The sequence below is a fragment of the Neolamprologus brichardi genome, chromosome 18, assembly GCF_056152115.1.
Source record: "Neolamprologus brichardi isolate AB-2024 chromosome 18, ASM5615211v1, whole genome shotgun sequence".
NCBI classification, from domain to species: Eukaryota; Metazoa; Chordata; class Actinopteri; order Cichliformes; family Cichlidae; genus Neolamprologus; species Neolamprologus brichardi.
The window spans coordinates 6,167,483-6,185,335 of NC_142121.1; the positions used below are offsets into that span (position 1 = coordinate 6,167,483).

Here is a 17,853-nt window from a genome sequence, read left to right on the forward strand (position 1 = left end):
AAAAGTTGAAAATTAAGCATGAAATTAAACTAAAAAAAAATGATTGGTAGGACCGTCCATGTTTGTTATAAAAAAAATGAAACAATGAACTAAAAGGGTTTGAAAAACATGTTGGTGTGCATATTTAACACAAGCAAGAAAATGTGTTATTAAAATGTGAAAGTAAGTTTGGACGTGACGTTTCTGTTGCACAACTGAGGCAATTATCACCAGTATTTTCAAATCAGGAATATAAACACACAATAAGGTTCATTCCTGTCACCACCTCGTCTCTTTAAGATAAAATCACTCCATAGAGAAAAATATGACACCTGAGATATTTTAGTTCCGATGTGTTTATTTGGCTCCCGTGTTAATATTTCTCAAGAAGAGACTAAAGGAAGCATCATCATCACATCATCACACTATCCAAAGTAGAGCCACATACGAGCTGTAAGGCAAAAGGTTTCACTTTACTGATATTGAATACAAATCAGCTTCACACATGAACTACTGCAGTAACACAGTAAGACATGAACCACTACAAAGTCTCTGCCATTCAATACAGTTATGTTTTCGTTACAGCTGAGCTTCACTTCCATGAGCAAATGCTTGAGCTGAAAATTGGTATTAATATAATCACTAATCATGTAAATGGTGCCAGCAGAGTGTCCAGGTGTCAACAGTCCAGGAAAAGCAGTTTTATCTGCGATCTGTGGTGCCCGACTTCCTCTTCCCAGCCAGGAGGTGTTTGGGTTTGAGGTCAAACACGTGTCTGTCTGCCTCTCCCTTCTTGCCCTGGCGGTTCATGTCTTTCTGGGATTTCTTCATCATCTTCTTCGTCTTCTTCGCCATCTGATGAACAAACGGACAGAGCCAGCGGTCAGTTTACAGAACGAGGGATTCACTTCATGCATCTATTACATTTTGAACCCCAGACTAGTTACTGCATATAATCCACTCCTTCCTGCGATTCAACTGTGACTAATGAAAGCAAAAAGACACCTTCAAAAAAAATTAAATCACATTTGATGCTTTTTAAGAGCTAAAAATTGTATTTTTAACCTTTATAAATATGCTGCAACTACTAGTCACGTATAAAACTGCTGATAAATGCAGTAATTCCTGCACACGACAGCATGCAGTTTAAGTGAATCCTTGTTGGTCAGACAAAAAAAGGAATTCAAAGGTAATCAGTTATTTCGGGTTTCTGCTGGTTTACTGACAGTCAGCTCAGCATAAACTGACCCTCTGAGATTAAACACCAGTGAGTAACATTTAAGTAACTGGATTAAAGGTAAGCTGGCAAAGACTTCAGTTATTTCAGTATTGGCCACTTTGTGATTAATTAAGTGTGAAAAAACTAATGTTTACAGATCTCTGATGTGAGGTAGCTCATCCACCTTTTCAGAAACCTAAAAGACTAAGCGAGTCGATCACAGAGCAGATTTTAGTTAAAAGCTGAGCAACGCCACAGCCTCGTACCTTTGCATCTCGTAAACCAGACTGGTCTCGGGGTGGACGGGAGGCGCTCTGGCTGCGGGTTCGGGACGTCGGAGGGGCCGAAGCTTCACGCTTACGCTTCTTAGCGACGCTGCGGGAGCGTCTGGCCTGCTGCGCGTAGTGACTCTGAAAGTACACGACAGGAAACACTTAAGACACAAACATCTCCAAAGATTCACTCATCAAGAACCAGTATGAACAAGAACATTAGACCACATCAACACCATCAACCCCGAAGAAACACGTAACCACGGAAACATGAATGAGTTTACAAACTCTTCAATAATGAAAATAAAACAAATGAATCTCAAAACAACCAAACTAATTAAAGAAAATATAAATAAAAGGACACATTTTTACCAAAATAAAATGAGTTCATCAAACAGATTAAATGAAAACACCCCAAAGAAACAAATGTTTTACTGTAACTATTCAAAAAACCCAAATATTAAAACTCCAACAGTCCACGCACCAAACCCAGCAAGATTTTATCCTTTATTATTAGCAATAAACAAAATAATATAAAAACATAGCCTCATTCCACGCCACACAGTTTGACAACCTTTTGCTATTAAACCACATAGTAAAAGGTTGCCTCTTTTTTATTTGTTACCGTGGGCACTAGGGATGCACCAATACCGATATCGGGTATCGACCTTGATACCACATTTTCTAAAGTACTCGTACTCGTTAAAAGTCCCCCGATACCTGCCACTCACTTTTTCTCTCCATTAAGTGAGTCATCTTAGACTTGATGTTAATACCTACCTCAGTTGCACTGACTGCCACAGTTCTATGTTGGTGGATGTTGTTAGTTTATTCAAATACTGTGCACTAAATAGCAAAGATGTTTATTAATGCCCCTTGTGTTGTCCAAAGCGACAGAGTTTACAATAAACTGAAAACAATACTTGAGTTGCACTGTCACTGTTTACATTTTTTTTCATAATTATTTATTCTGTAATATGTTGCATACAACATGCTTTTCATTTTAAATAAATGTTCTTAATTCCAAACCAGTCCCTTGTTTTGTTTTGTTTTGTTGTTGTTAAATTATAGGACTAAAGCTGTTACCTGTAAATTTAAATCATGTTTTTATTAAGTACTCGGTATCGGCGAGTACTGAAATGCAAGTACTCGTACTCGTTTCCAAAAAAGTGGTATCGGTGCATCCCTAGTGGGCACCATTGTAATTATAACTTAACATCATTATCATTAAATCAGCTACATACATCCTGTAGGCGCCGATTTAAAATCAGAACTTACATCGTCCTTGTCGTCCATGTCCAGACCGAGGTTACCCATCTCCTTCTCGAGCCGCTTCCTTTCAACCTGAACATATCAGAACAAACACAAACATGAGCTCAGACATCCGTGTGAAACGTGGGGACAAAAGACAGTCAAAGAACTAAATGGAGTCACCAGCTTGAAGCTTGACGGAGTAACTCTGGGTAAAAAGCTCCACTAGGTGCAGCCTTCAAAATTTGTCCTGAAAGCGGTTCATTTTCCTTTTTCTTTCTTAACCCTTTAAAGCCGGTCGGAGCAGCACGCTCCGTTTTGCGCAACTACTTTTAAATCCTTGTAGCTCTGCAACCACGTAAGCTAGAGCAATAATTTTTTTGCATATGAAACCGGAGGAGTTGTACTTACATCTTATGCCATCAGCTTGTCCTCGGTCACGGTTTCCTTCCACATATAGCTTTGCAAAAACTGCATAAAAAGCGCTTGCAGCAACAAAAACATAATATTCCAGAAACCGATCCGATCAGCTGTTCATAACACTTCCTAGGTCAAGCGTGAACTATCACGTCTGCCTGCCCGAAATCGGAAGTGACGTAATTTTCACGGAAATGTAGTTTTTTACCATCAAGGCCTCATGAGCTTATACTGGTGTTTTTAAAAGTTATCTTTGACTTTATGACTTTCTGTGTCGTTTCTGGGATGCTTAGGACTCATATTGCACTGCTGGAAATAGTTTATTTTGATGCATATGCTGCTTTTTTGCAAATTTGCATCATAATATTTATTTTCGTTTTTCCTGCAGTGTATAAAAATTGGTGTATTTCAAAAATAAAACTAAGAAGACACTTAAAATAAATTTCCTGTGGTGGGAAACTATTTTGTGCAACTTTTTTGTATTTACAGTTTTGAGGGATAAGCCTCTTAAATTTCTCTAACTAGAAATATATGTTAAAAAAACAAAAACGATTTTCAATTTTTTTGTAGTTTATTGCACTTTTTTGCAATTTATGTAATTACTATGCACTTAATGGAGACATATTATTAAAATCTAGGCTGTAATGGTTGTATTGATGTATATCAACTTGAAATGCTCCCAAAAATGGCTCCACAGCATGTAAAAATATAATATAAGCTCTGACGGACTTGGTTCTATGGTAGGTCTTAAAGGGTTAAACCTGGCTAAATCACCATGGTAACTGATGATGAGCACATAACCTGGTTTCCATGAATGCCACGTTTCCACCGATTCTTTTTTCCACTGATGTTTTGAGTGCAGTGTCGATTACTGAGGGAATATGTTTTATACGCGCCCGTTTTAAGACATACCAGCTATAAGGACCCAGCAGCTCAACCTGTGTGTCACGCTGTCTCTACACATGTTCAGCCAACAATGTGACGTCTTTATACTTGATTCTAAACCGCAGCCAAGTCTCTTATTCTGCTGGAAGTGCAGCTAATTTTCCATGTTCGAAAAACAGGAATAGCGACCAGCAGAGGTGAGGTTTGTCAGCACTTGATACAGTTTAAGCTCTCAGATGTTTGTTGACATCAAAGAAATTAAACACCAACAGGTATTAAAGAATAGGGGGAAAAATCTGCTATGTCGGCATATATTTTTATTATGTTTGGAACAATCAATATAAAGTATTTGAAGGCAGCTGTACTTAAATTTGACCCACATCTCAACTCCAGCAGGGTGACGGTGAGTAGCTTAAACTGAGCCCTGCTCACCTTGGTGGCGGTCCTGGGCATGCGAGGTCCATGCACATCCTTTTCTTTCGACTCCAGGACCTTGAGTTGCTTCTTTTCGCGGATCTGTTTGGCGAGAATGCGGATCTCTTGCATCTCCTCGTCCTCGCTCTCTTCGTCGGAATCGTACTCCCCGGCTCGCTCCTTCAGCTCCTCCTCCTTCTCCAGATCCTCCAGTTTCTGTGAGGGTCGAGAGAGAAACAAACACACGTTTAGAGGACAGAGTTTAGAGGCAGAAACACATTTGACAAATGCCTTATTCCTCTTTTTCTTCATTAAGCCTTTCTGAGAGCATCCTGGACATAAATGCATTACATTCATGGTTCAGTTGTTATCATTAAAAGCTTAGAATAAGTTATATTTCTTTAGTTGTTCACATTATTTTCTACATTTTGGAATATCAGTGTGGTCATAAACAACAGCACGAGTAGCTTAGGAGTAAATATAGAGGTATGCATTACAGTTATAGAGATTAGTGTCCTCGTGTAGCATAAAACAAAAGCACAGAGGAACCGTAGATGACAGTAAAATTCACTTTCACTACACAGAAATGAACCCAGTCGCTATTAATCATAAAGGATCTTGTGGTTTTCATTGTTTAACAGTTTGTGCCCTTTTGTTTCTTGGCATGGCGGAAGGACCAGTTAAGGGAAGTAGGTTTCCCCAGATTAATCTGGAGGCTGCTACATTTTTAATGTGAACTTCTCCTTTGTGGAAGAACACGAACACAGCTGTAAACAGCAGGTAACCACAGCCGTTCATTTCATACTACGCTCTAGCCTGCTCGGAGGAAGCGTTCACAGTTGGTCTCCTTGTTTGCACACAGATGTCTGCAGAATCTCAGCGACGTGAACCTTTGCAGGCCTTCGCGCACATGCAAAAGCAGACGCTCACCTTCATGATGTCGGGATCGATGAAATCTGCGATGTTGTGGCCCTCCCACACTTCAGGGATCTTATCACGCTTCTCATCCTCGTGCATTAGATCCCAGTATTCTAAAAAAATGAACGGCGGTGAATAAATGGTCTGAAACGTCACAGCAGCAGCAGCTCCGTTATTAAAGGGAAGCAGTTCTTACTCTGAAGGTCCAGAATGTAGTCATCACCCAGCTCCACCTCCAGATCTCTCTCCTGTAAGAAGAACAGGAAACATTTATTTTACAACAGCCGCACAGAGAGAATTAAACTCAGCAGAGGAAGAAAAACTCATATTATTACTCATATTTTGCTATTTAGAGTCAAAGAAAGATTATTGTCTCTGGGTTCTGTAAAATAAGATAAATATACAATGAAATTAAATTAAAGTAAAGAGTAGGGATGGGTACCGGTATCCGGTGCCATCATGGCACCGGTTCTGACATAAACGGTAGTAACCAGACCGAAAAGCAGCGCACACTTCGGTGCTTTATTTTCCTGAGCTGTGATACACTTTAGATTCTAGCCAATCATTTTACGTTTCCGAGGATAGTAGGCGGGTCCAGGTACGTACGTTCTTTTAGAGCAGAGCTACAGATTAAAAATGCCCAAGACGAAGCGGTCAAAAGTCTGGCTGTACTTCACAGCAAAAGATGCAAACTCAGCAGCTGCAACAAGTGCTTTAAGCTGATACTGTGATGCTGTCAAAGGAGGTAACACCTCAAATCTGATGAAACACCTGGCGACGTATAGCGTTTTTTTAAAAGCCGAGAAATGCACCGTATTTGATAGCTTGCTGCGAGACCTCACACCGAGCACATCTACTGTGGGTGTGGTGCCTGTTATCAACCCGGAGTTTGCAACATCCCCCAAAAACCCGAAGAGGAGAGTCCTGGCCCCTAGCCCTGCCAGTGTAGCAGAAATGATGAGGATGATGATGCAGCAGCAGCCGTTCTTCTCTGCGTGAGTAGCTTCATGTTGTTCGTGTGTAATTTACGTTGAGTAGGCTAACCACGTTATTACATTAATGCGTGTAAGGTGAACTAGCAAACATCATCATAGCTACATGCGTTCTTCTTGTTTGATGGCAGATGCTCCCTTCACCCTGGACAAAAAGGCTAAAATGACCAAAGAAAAAGTGGAAAACAGCTAAACATGAGAGGTTTTTGGACAAAGTTGGTGTTTTTTCCATTTATTAAGCACTGCTTCCAGCCAAGAGTGATACCATATATGCCCCATAGCTGCAGAAAAGGCTAACATTGTTATGAGGTTTTTGGACAAAGTGTGTGTTCTCCATTCTTTAAGCACCGTTTAAGCACCGGCACCGTTTCAAAAGTACCGGTTTGGCACCGGTATCGGATAAAACCTAAACGATACCCATCCCTAGTAAAGAGCTTAAGTAAATGCTTGCCGTCTCTTTTGCTATAAGCCTGAAGTTCCCACCACACCTACCAGTTTGCGTTTGGGTGCGTCCACCTCCATCGCTTTCCTGCGCATCATGGCTCCCTCTGGGATGAATGGAGGCCTCTCCTGAAAACATGAACAGATTTAACCTTTAACAAATGTAAGAAAAAAAAAAAAGGAAAAGTCTTGCGTTAAACAGCTTTAAACTGTTTAAGAGTGACATTCAAGAGCTGACTGACTGACCTTCTCATCCCTCTTGGCGGGCATGGCCAGGTGCAGCCGGTTGAGAACATCGTGGACCTTCTTGCCCTTCATCTTGGTGTTGACGCGATGAGCGAGGAGCTGGTCGCACGCCTGAAAGAAAGATGGCAGCCACGGTGAGATCAAATACTTGACACGCTCCGGGACCAGAGCGAGCTCGAGTCGGCTGTTTCTCACCTCGGTTTTAACCTGCATGACGCCCTCCTCTGTCAGGGTGCTGGTCTCGATGACAGGGATTCCCTCTGCAGACAGGTCTGCAAAGATTTTCTGACAACAAAGAGGACATTTAACATATTAAGCAAATTCTTAAACACATCCTACACATTCCTGTCTTTGAGATGTGCAACCTGTAAACCACCCACCTGGTTCTCCTCAGACAGCTCGCTGATCTTCTTCACGTCACATTTGTTTGCCACAATGATGAGAGGCTGCGGTACAAAAACAATCACCAACAGTTTGAGCGCTAAAAATCTTTTAAAGTCAATTAAACCTGAAAACCCACCTGACCAACTCAAGATCAGATGTTCTTTTTTCTACAGTAACTTTTGCATATTTGAGCCATGAGAAATTTTAACTTGATACTTGGAAATGTTTCAGAGCTAGATGTCCCCAAAGTAAATAAGGGTAGGTCAAATTTGGCGCTTTTAAAATATGTGGTATTTTTTTCCAGCATAAGTACAGGAGCTGTCCTAGGTTCAAAAACATGTTTAAACAACCAACATTTTTGTAAATCCACCCAAAGTGTCTCTTAGCAAAGTCTCACTTCACTCCCTTTACACCTTGGGGCAGTTTTCTTGTGGCATACGACGGCACAGGCTTTTACACACTTCACTAAACACAATCAGGAGACCGACGCTTGTGTTTACGGCTGGATCGCACTCAGACCCTCCACTGATCCTTAAACTCTCCCTATTCAAGAGGAAAAACTTGTCTACACCAATAATATTTCTCCATTTCACCACCATCATCGTCGGTGCTAATATGAACTGAGCGACCCATCCAGGCTGTACCCCTGTGAGGAGCTTTCACATGCCATCCCAAACATGTGATGTCACTAGGGCTGCCACGATTGGTCAACTAGTCACGATTACGTCGACTATTAAAATTGTCGACGACTGATTTAACAGTCGACGCGTCGTTTGAAGCTTTGTAAGATCACAAAAGACGCAGGAATAAGTAGTAGGATTTAAGAGTGTAATAACAGACTGAAACAGAAGAGGGCAGCACTGCATGTACAAGGATGCCAGCTGCCGTTAAACCCCGAAGAAGAAGAAGAAGCTGTGTCCCAGAATTCATAGCGCAGCCCAGTTCAGTTTCCAACAATGGCGGCAGCTAGTTAGTTTTAATATTACTCTTATTATTCTTTCTGGGTCACAAAATAAACGTTTAACATATTTTCAGGCGAGAATGTAGCTGTGTAAACCTCAAATATCTGCTCAGTTTATCAAGACACCACATATTTTCAAAAGCTCTCCGACGTTTTCAGAGACGTCTGTTAGCCACTAGCTCGATAGCTAGCCGGGGGCTAGGCTAACTAGAGCCGTGAGAACACCGGACTCCCGCAAATCGTTTTCAAACCCACCGCTGTCTTTCACTACTCAGGTTAAACATATATAAGTCACTTAGATAACTTAAAAATGTTATTGTTTGGCTTTTTTTAGTATTTTATTTGTTCCTGAGTAAATCGGTTTGGCTGAGATTAAAGTTATAGTTTTTACACAGCTGAATAAACGTCAAGCAGACAACTGATTATCAGAAGTGTGAGATGCTCGAGAATATACTCCGGTGTCCTGTTATATTTTAGATAGCAAGGAGTTTATTAAACTTCACTGAAACAATCTGCAAATTTCATTAAAGTTTAGTAAGCTATCATCTTGTCTTTATGTTTAGTTAGCACATACCTTAAACACTTAAAGCTGTAAGCTAATGATAGTTATATAAGAGCAGATGCTGCTGGTGCAATAAGCTGTACGTTTTACGTCCAATGGATGATGATCTGATTAGTCGACTAATCGCAAAAATAATCGGTGACTAGTCGACTATCAAAATAATCGTTTGTGGCAGCCCTAGATGTCACACTCTAAAGTTTACCCAAAACGCAATTCATCTAAGTTCTAATTTAAAATATTGTTGCTCACCTTTAAAATTATAAATAATTTAGCCCCTCGTTATCTTGTCGATCTTCTTAGTCTATATGTCCCTGGGTGAGCCCTCGGGTCTTCAGCCCAATTACTCCTGGCTCAGCCTGGATCTAGACTTAAATCTAGGGGTGACCGTGCTTTTGCCCTGGTTGCACCGAATCTGTGGAACAACCTTCCTATCGCTATCCGTGCGTCAGACTCCGCTTTATCTTTTAAATCCCGTTTAAAAACTCATTTATTCAACATAGCTTTTCCATCTAGTTAGCGTCCCTGTTTTATATTTGGTTCAATTTCTTATTTATGTACTTTATCTTTTAGCTATATCTGTTCTTAGTAACTTTGTTCTTATATTCCCTTTTATTGTTGTATAATTAGTGCCCTTAACCTGATGACATATGTGGTACTTTGTTGATAGTCTTTTATTTATTGTCTTAATTTTCCTGTTTTTATTGTAAAGCACTTTGGTGTACCACTGGTCTTTTAAATGTGCTATACAAATAAAGTTGTATTGTAAGTTTTTATCTGATGATTATCAGAAATCTGATTTTTTTTATTTTTAAATAGTGTGTAAAATTGATTTGGTTGCAGTTTTTAAAACAGCTTGAATCTCTTTTTTTTCAGCCCTGAAAGTGAAGTCATCAACAATGATCATGTGAATTAGGAGACACAAATATTAGACCCATCCCTGCTTACTAACTCGTAAAATATTCATAGTATGACGGACATTTTTTGCGTGACTGCTTAGACTAAAGTTCTTGTAGATAACGAATCAGCTGATTTTGAGGGGGTCCAGTGGGTGAATTTTCAGGGACTGACTCATCTGCAGAGCAGTTATGATATGCTGCCGTCTGACCTTGTTGGCGAACAGGGGTCGGATGCTGTTGAAGAGCTCCAGCTGCTCCTGCAGGGTGTGACCGCACTGCTCAGAAACATCCATGACGTAAAGAACCGCCGCCCTGAGGTGAGCCAGAGCCGTGATGGCTTGCATCTCGATGGTGTTCCTCTCCTCCAGAGGGTGGTCAAGGATCCCGGGGGTATCCACCACCTACACACAAACACACAGTTAGCATGTGAATAACAACAGGAGGTGGTAGCTTACTAAAATGGTCTTAGATGAGCCTGTCTCACCATCCAACTTTAGGAGGAAACACAGCTCCCGCTCCTCCTTTAGAGTGAGGGGAAAGCACCTATGCTAGATTTATCAGGATGCATTTGATGTTTAGTTTGAGCTTAAGTGAACTCTGTTAGGGAAACTGCTTTTAAACCTGAGACAAAACGCTGTGGCCGTTTTTATTTTCCTCAAAATCCAAGCAAAAAAATGAGAAACTCCTGAAGTCCTGAATGCCCTTCCTGCAGGACTCACATTTATTTTCACAAGATTCCCAAAACTATAACCTAAAACAGATAAAACTAAATGCTGATTTCTACCATGTTTATTTTTCCTGAGATTGTGTGGTCTCGTGAAGTTGTCCAGACTCTCAGCCAACTTTAAGCACATACATAGTATCATTTAGTTCAGGCAGATCTCAGCAATAATGATCGTAAGGCTAATAAATAAGCTTTTATATAAATTAAACATAAACAGAAAGAATTTCCGCAGCTCTGCAGGTAAAGAGTTAAGATCACCAATCCCATGTTTAGTTAGAATATCAGTGCAAAAGCTGCTCTGTTCTGCCCCAGTGTTGCTTATGAGGGGCAGCCTATCAGATGACAGCTGGCTTAAAGGAAGGGAAAGCAGGGTAAAGTGGCTTGTTTCAGTGAGTGGATGAACTCAACCATGCAAAGCCATTCAAAGTGAGTCCAAGAAAGCAATGTGTAGTTTGAAACGAGTGCAAAGTTTTCCTTTTAAACCTCATTTTCACATGCTTTACATCCACTGTCCTGGAGTTCATTTTTACCAATGAGATGATAACCACAGTAAAACTCAGGCGAGCAGGATCATCTCACCTGCCAGCGGAGGTATCTGTAGTCCATGTGACCCACAAACAGAGACTTGGTGGTAAAAGCGTACGGCTGGACGTCAACATCAGCTCTGGTCACCTGACAAGGAAGAAACCAGTTACACTGTTAGCTACACCGAAAGCAGGCAGATGGAGACGACTGTTAGTGAGTGCAATCTCTGTTCAGTACAAACAGAAAAAGAAACATTAGATTATAATAATTTAGGATTAGGATTCAACTTGTTATTACGCATGTAAATATACAGGGTGACGAATACAGTCTGAGTCTAATCAGAAGTGCAATAATTTAAGAGTTTAATCAGAATCTTGCTCGTAAAGTTGGCTCACAGTGGAAATCAATAATCAGATAAATGTGTCTGGGATTTACCTTGTTGATGAAACTGGACTTGCCCACGTTGGGGTAACCGCACAGAAGCAGGGTCCTTGTGTTTGGGTCGATGCTTGGCAAACGGGACAGATGCTGACGCACTGAAAGACGAGTAAGGGTTACGTATGGAGACAGAAGAAACAGACTGAACTGCTCAAACTTTTCAGCTAAAAGGAAAAGTACGATTTTGGACGGACTCAGCTTCTCAATCACAGCCTAAACTCTCCTCACCTTGCTCCAGGTACTCCAGGCTGGATTTCTGCCGTTTCAGGATGGTGCACATACGCCCGAGAGCAGCTCGCTTCAGCTGCTTACACCGATACAGAGAGTCTCCATACTTCATCAGGCGCACGTAGTCTTTGGCAACACTGAAAGAACAAAAGATGCCTCTTCACTACTTTGTTATAGGAGAGTAAGTCTAGACGGGCGTTGGGGTCGTTACTCAGATAAGTAATGTAGTACAAGTAGGGCTGGGCGATATGGCCTAAAATTCATATTGCGATATAATTTGAAGCATGCGCGGTAACGATATATATCACGATATATTCTTTTCTTCTGTATAACGTATTTTCCACACTATAAGGCACACTTAAAATCCTTTAATTTCCTCAAAAATTGAGAGTGTGCCTTATGTATGAATTCTGGTTGTGCTTACTGACCTCGAACCGATTTTGGCTGCAGAAATCTGTTAAAAAATGTTTTAGTACAACTTTGGTAAGCCGCACTTCTTGATGGATTGTCAGAGCATTACGGCTGCCGTAGTGAGGAGCTTCGCGGAGAAATCTGGGTCCAAAACTCCGTCTGCTTAAGGTCCCAAAGTCAAACGAATACTGAGAGTTAAAAACTGTCTTAATTCTTTCATCTTTAATTAAATCATCAGTGTTGCTGCTTTACCAGCTGTAACAATTAAGTTTAACATCCATGGAAACAGGATTTATTAAATTTAACAGAGTTAGTAGTTAACAGGAAGTTAGCTCGCTAGCTTCCACCTAAACATGTGCTACGTGATTGCTAGCGACACAGCTATGTTAGCATAACATTAGCACAGTGAAGCTGGAGGATGAACGCCAACTTTTTTCCACTCATTAAAAGTTAAAATGACGGATTCTGGTGGTCAGGGACAAATGCAATCGCATAACAGGATGCTATACACGGGCCAAACTTCAGTCAGGAGAACAACTGAGATTATTCATCCACAATACGAGGTTAGTTATTAATATACTGCAACAACACGGGACTAGAACAGCTGCAAGAGAATTCAACATTAATGAATCAATGTTACGGAAGTGGAGGAAGCGCAGTTTTTGGCTTTCCCCTTATTTCAAAAGTGCTTCATCTCTTTGCTATGACTGTCGCCCGCCATAATTTGCAGATGATAATGGTTTTAGCCGCTGCGACGCTTTCGACCAAAACAGACGCAGCTTACGCGATAGAGCGATATAGTCAAAATCTCTATTGTTGGCCAAATTTATATCGGACACACAGGAGACGTGTGTGATCGTTTTACAGTTTTAATTTTAACACTAAGCTGACAACAAAGTTGAAAACCAGCCCAAACAGAGGCACTTAACAGCGATCAACACATTCGACAGTAGAAATATGTACAGGTAGAAATGGAGGCATCAAAGACGTGAAGTCCTGCTGCTACACTGCAGGTCTGATTACGCTCAGCTTCAGGTTCTTCACGTTGTGTTTGATGCTGACATCCTGTTAGCAGCGGCACACAGTTTCTTATGTTTGCACTCTACCATCATCCTCTTGTTCTTTGTGCAATAAAAAAGAAATAATGTTCATAAGTCAGAGCTCTAGACCACACCATCATTTCAGGAAGAAAAATACTGGCAACTGCCAATGCTTACATGTGATTACAGTAACACACTGATGTAACTAGGGCTGCACAATTAATCTACTGTAAATGCAAGCACTGCCAATAGAACGCAAAGCAAAAGCAAATCAAGCGCTCTATAAATCAGTGCCTGTTCCTGCTGGAGCCAATCACAGTTTCTGAAGGTGTAATATAAATGCATGAAGGCCAAGAAAAACAATGCAGTGGCTGCTAAACTGAATCGTCTAATGAAACCCAGACATTTACAAAAACAGGCCTATTGAGCGCATCAGCATACCCAACAAGCTCACATAGATGCACTGAAACCAGACTCTCATTCTGAAGGTAAGAAATCAATAAATACACTGAGTAACAAAGGCTTTAAGAAAATAGACAAACGATATCTTATCACCTCGCACAAATATTTTTCCAAGGTTCCAAAATATGCACTGTATGCAAACACCACAGAAGATTTCAAAGCTTTACATCCATCAGTGAATAGAGTGAGAGGCTTCTGATTCAGATTTGTACATCAGGAGGAACAAAGCACAGCATGGATCTGAAAGCAGTGTTCACAGCACAACAATAACCAGCATTAGATTTTAGATAAACTTACTTGTCAATCAGATTCTTGGCAATGTTTAACTGTCCTAAGGCCAACTTGTAATGATCTTTGTCATACAAGACGTTCATTAGATCAGCATAGAAAGGGTGGATGTCCTGAGGAGATGGAAAACATCACGTAACATTAAGCATCATACGAGTTTGACCAGATCTTTAAATGAAATGAAATTTTCTTTTCTTACGTCGAGCTTGGGGAAGTCGGCGAGGATCTGCGTGAGGCGGTCATGGTAGTTCTGCTGGGTGAACTTCACCTTTCGCATGTAAAAGTGTCGGATACGGTGAATCTGGTAATGTTTGTGTACCACCGTGGGCGTCTTCCTTTGGGTTTTGGATAAAGTGACATCGATGAAATCCTGCACAGATTTAAACAGGGTAAAGGTCAGCCACAGATCACCACAAACAAACAATTCATTATAACATCATCTGATTTTACATCAAGTGATTTTATTTTTGGCTTCTACTGTCTTTAATTATTTGGCTATTTGAGGTTATATTTATCAATACATGAATAGTTACATTACGTACAAGAAAATTCCATTTCCCTGTAATTCAGTCCATTAACCCTCATATAATCGGTTTTCCTAGAATCCAGCCAGACCTCCCTGAGAAACCAATCAGTTTAATGTTTACTCGACTACCGGCCAAATCAGGCAGCTTATAACACAATTTTATATGACGCTTAACACGAATTATAGTGTTTTTTAAAGTTCGGCATGCAAGTTATATAAAAAAAACTGTTTGAGGAAAGAAGGCAGAGTCTTTCATGACTTTCTTCTCATAGTGGGCCGCCGCAACGTGGTGTTTAAAAGGACTAACACCACCGCAGCCACACGAGAGTCATTAGGCGTGTTTTCATGAGGTGATGAAAGTATCTTATACCTGCCGAAGTGAGCAACAGTGTCTCTGCTCACAAGAAACAGAAACGTATGAAACAAACAGCCTTAAACTTATGCAGAGGTAAGAAAACACATACGTAAACCTCCAGATTTGTGAATGCAGTTCTGAAAGCGAAGATCAGAGCTACCACCGGCTAAGACAGACTTTTACCGGCTGTTTATTCACATATAATGACATGTCAGACTCAGTGTAGCAGTTTTCTGCCTGAAGTCTGCTTTTCTTAAACATGCTGCTCTCTCAGCCCAGTAAGGCACGTGTTTTCTTTTCCACCATCTTTTATCTCCTGCCATCTCCCACAGCGAGCCGGACCGTTCCTCGGCCGCCTTAAAACACGATGTTAGCAAAAGGTAAAACTTACCTTGGCGGTGGGAACCACCATAATCTTCTTGAAATTATAAAGTGCCATTTTGTCGGGACACGTTGTAGTCCGCTGACGGCACGGGGAAAGAAAGCCCGGAGTTCCGCTACAGCCGGAAAAGACTCAGAAAACAGTTTGTGTGTGTGTTTTTTGGACACCGCCCCCTGGCGTCCGGACACAGACACAACAAAAATAGACACAACCACAAGAAATCCAAATCATCAAAAACAAAAATACTGGTTGTATTGAATCATTTAGATGTATTCAAGAGACACAAAAGCTTAACAGCTTTTTTCAATAACATTTTATCGTATCTATCTGTGTGAGTATGAGATACATAAAAACAACTTAAATGTACACATGTATATTTAGGTACTATTCATTTATATGTGAGTGTATTTATTTACATGCATATTATTACTTCACAATGTAGTTTTTACAGTGACAATAAAGACATTTATTCATTCGTTTAGTGTTGCTGTTTACGTAAGCAGGGTTTTCTTTAGAATATTAAAAACTAAAGATTTTTTTTTAGATTTTCCAAATAATTATTAAACAAAAAATCATATATTGAGATTGATTTACACCCACTGATTCCACCGTGTGCCCTACACAAAGGAAGGAGAGTTGAGTTTTTATTTATTTCCTGTCTGTAAAAACAGATCTGAAAGTAACTTTGGGACTAGGTAGGCATTTATTAATATGGAAATCTCATTAGGTTTGTTTGCTGTTTGCTCATTACGTCCGAAAAATCACAGTGACCTATTTTATCAACTGATTTAATTTTTATGTCATTGATACATTTTATGTCAGTGATGCAGTTAATGACATATATGTGGGGGGGTTTCTTTTACTAAATTCCGTTTTATAATAATATAATAATTATTCGTTGAATTGGATAAACTTTGGCTATTATTAATACTTCAAGTTGCCAGAAAGTGTCTAATTTTCATTTTAATTTAAGGTTGTGTTATTTGTATTATTTTATAATAAACAGAAAACTTTTTATAGCATTGTAACTTGGAGTTGGTGACATTTTAATAAAACAATATTTAATAATAAATAATAATTATTTATCATTCACATATATATGTACGTGTGTGTGTGTGTGTGTGTGTGTGCTTTGACAGCACTGACTCTAGTTTGAAAAACATTCTTGTTGTGATCCGCGCGGAGCGACAAGCAGCCAATCAGCGGACAAGAATAGCCCATGACCCCGCCCACTCTCCCTGATCACGAGTGGATCCGCGTGCACCCATGGGCAGTGTGGACCAATCAGGACGACCTGCTGCGAGCGCGAGCGAGGAAGAGTAAAAGGAGGGGGGAGGAGGGGCGGGGGCTGGAGCCCTGTGTGACAGCTCTAGGCGCAGAGATAGAAAAACACGCGAAGAGGTATCACTCCGCTGACGGAGAGCGGCTCGTGTTTACATCCGCCTCGATCCTCTGGCTCTGCTCCTCCGGCCTCAGTGAGAACTGAGACTTTAGCGCAAGCTCGGTATCCGCTAACTCAGCACCAGAACAGAAAAAGACAAAACAGGACAACATTTTTTCCTTAGCCATTAAAGAATTTTCCCTCAGTGTCAGCTTTCCTCCTGCACTGATGATGAAATATAGCCCTGTGAGAAAGTCTTTCTTTATATTTTGCTTAAAAATGCAAAATAGGTGCAGCATTTTACTGAAACACGGCAGCTCACGTGGAAATATGAAATATAAGATAAAAACAGAGTTTGTACAATTCTTTAGAGCTTGAAGGTCAATATTTGGTACGATCACTTTTATTATTTAACACAGCCTCAACTCTGTTAGTCTTCCAAAGTAATTCTCCAGGTTTATTGAAGGACATTCAAAGCTCTTCTTTGGATGTTTGCTATCTTTTGTTCTGTTCTCTGTCAGGATGATCCAACAATGCTTCTGTAATACTAAGATTCAGGCTCTGGGGAGGCCAATCCATGACTGATGGTGTTCCACTGTTTTCTATCCAGGTATGATTTTACTGCACTGGCCGTCTGTTTGGGATCACTGCCTTTCCAGTCAGATATTTTCAAGATGATGTAGCATGAAGGGGTCAAAATCTGATGGCACTATTTCATCAGCATTGATAAGATCCCCAACAATACTTACTACACCATGACAGAGCCTCCAGACAGTTTTATAGACAGATACTGACTGATTTTAGTCCAGTTCTTGTGTAACCTGGCACACCTCAGCCTTTTCTCCCTGTTTCCTTTGCTTAAGAATGACTTCTTGACAGCCACCCTTCCACTGAGAGTATTTCTGATGAGGCTTCAGTAAACAGCAGATGAATTATCTGAAGGTCCAGGATTCACCTCTCAGGTCCTGTGTCAGGTGGATTTCATGACAGTTTTTAGGCCTGTCACTTGTACAGTTCACTCAGATTTGTTAAGGACACACTGCACATCATGCTTAGGTATGCCATGGTTTCAGCTAGTAGCTCTTTGGGAATCCCCTTGTTGTTGCAAAAAGTAACTTATATTCCTGTCAAACCATTGTGGGAGTGGGAATAAATGTGTTTTTTTTGACAGGCTATTAGTAACAAAGAGCCTGGAGATAGAATCTGAAAATGTCTTCACTTAGTTGTCTGTTATGTGTGGACACAACACAGGTTCA

The 17,853-nt window shown here is 40.5% G+C and overlaps 1 protein-coding gene across 1 annotated transcript; it reads right to left on the reverse strand.

The window, feature by feature from the left end:
• Nucleotides 1-319: 319 nt before the first annotated feature.
• gtpbp4 (GTP binding protein 4) lies at nt 320-15,342 on the reverse strand. Its single transcript, XM_087831954.1, has 17 exons — nt 15,226-15,342; nt 14,153-14,323; nt 13,963-14,066; nt 11,753-11,889; nt 11,522-11,622; nt 11,141-11,233; nt 10,047-10,238; nt 7,415-7,480; nt 7,230-7,319; nt 7,035-7,145; nt 6,840-6,917; nt 5,552-5,603; nt 5,368-5,468; nt 4,456-4,653; nt 2,749-2,814; nt 1,465-1,608; nt 320-834 (listed from the first exon to the last, which is right to left on the reverse strand). Exons 1-17 carry the CDS (start codon nt 15,271-15,273, stop codon nt 682-684), a joined length of 1,905 nt encoding a protein of 634 aa, XP_087688080.1. The 5' UTR covers nt 15,274-15,342; the 3' UTR covers nt 320-681.
• Nucleotides 15,343-17,853: the final 2,511 nt, after the last annotated feature.

What these genes read in the sequence shown, in the direction of transcription:
- gtpbp4 (XM_087831954.1), bottom strand. Translation starts at nt 15,273, where the DNA reads ATGGCACTTTATAATTTCAAGAAGATTATGGTGGTTCCCACCGCCAAG. An exon ending in CCGACTTCCCCAAGCTCGAC is followed by an intron (nt 14,067 to 14,152) that starts GTAAGAAAAGAA and finishes CCATCTCCTCAG; the next exon opens with GACATCCACCCTTTCTATGC. An exon ending in TCATGCAGGTTAAAACCGAG is followed by an intron (nt 7,146 to 7,229) that starts GTGAGAAACAGC and finishes TCTTTCTTTCAG; the next exon opens with GCGTGCGACCAGCTCCTCGC.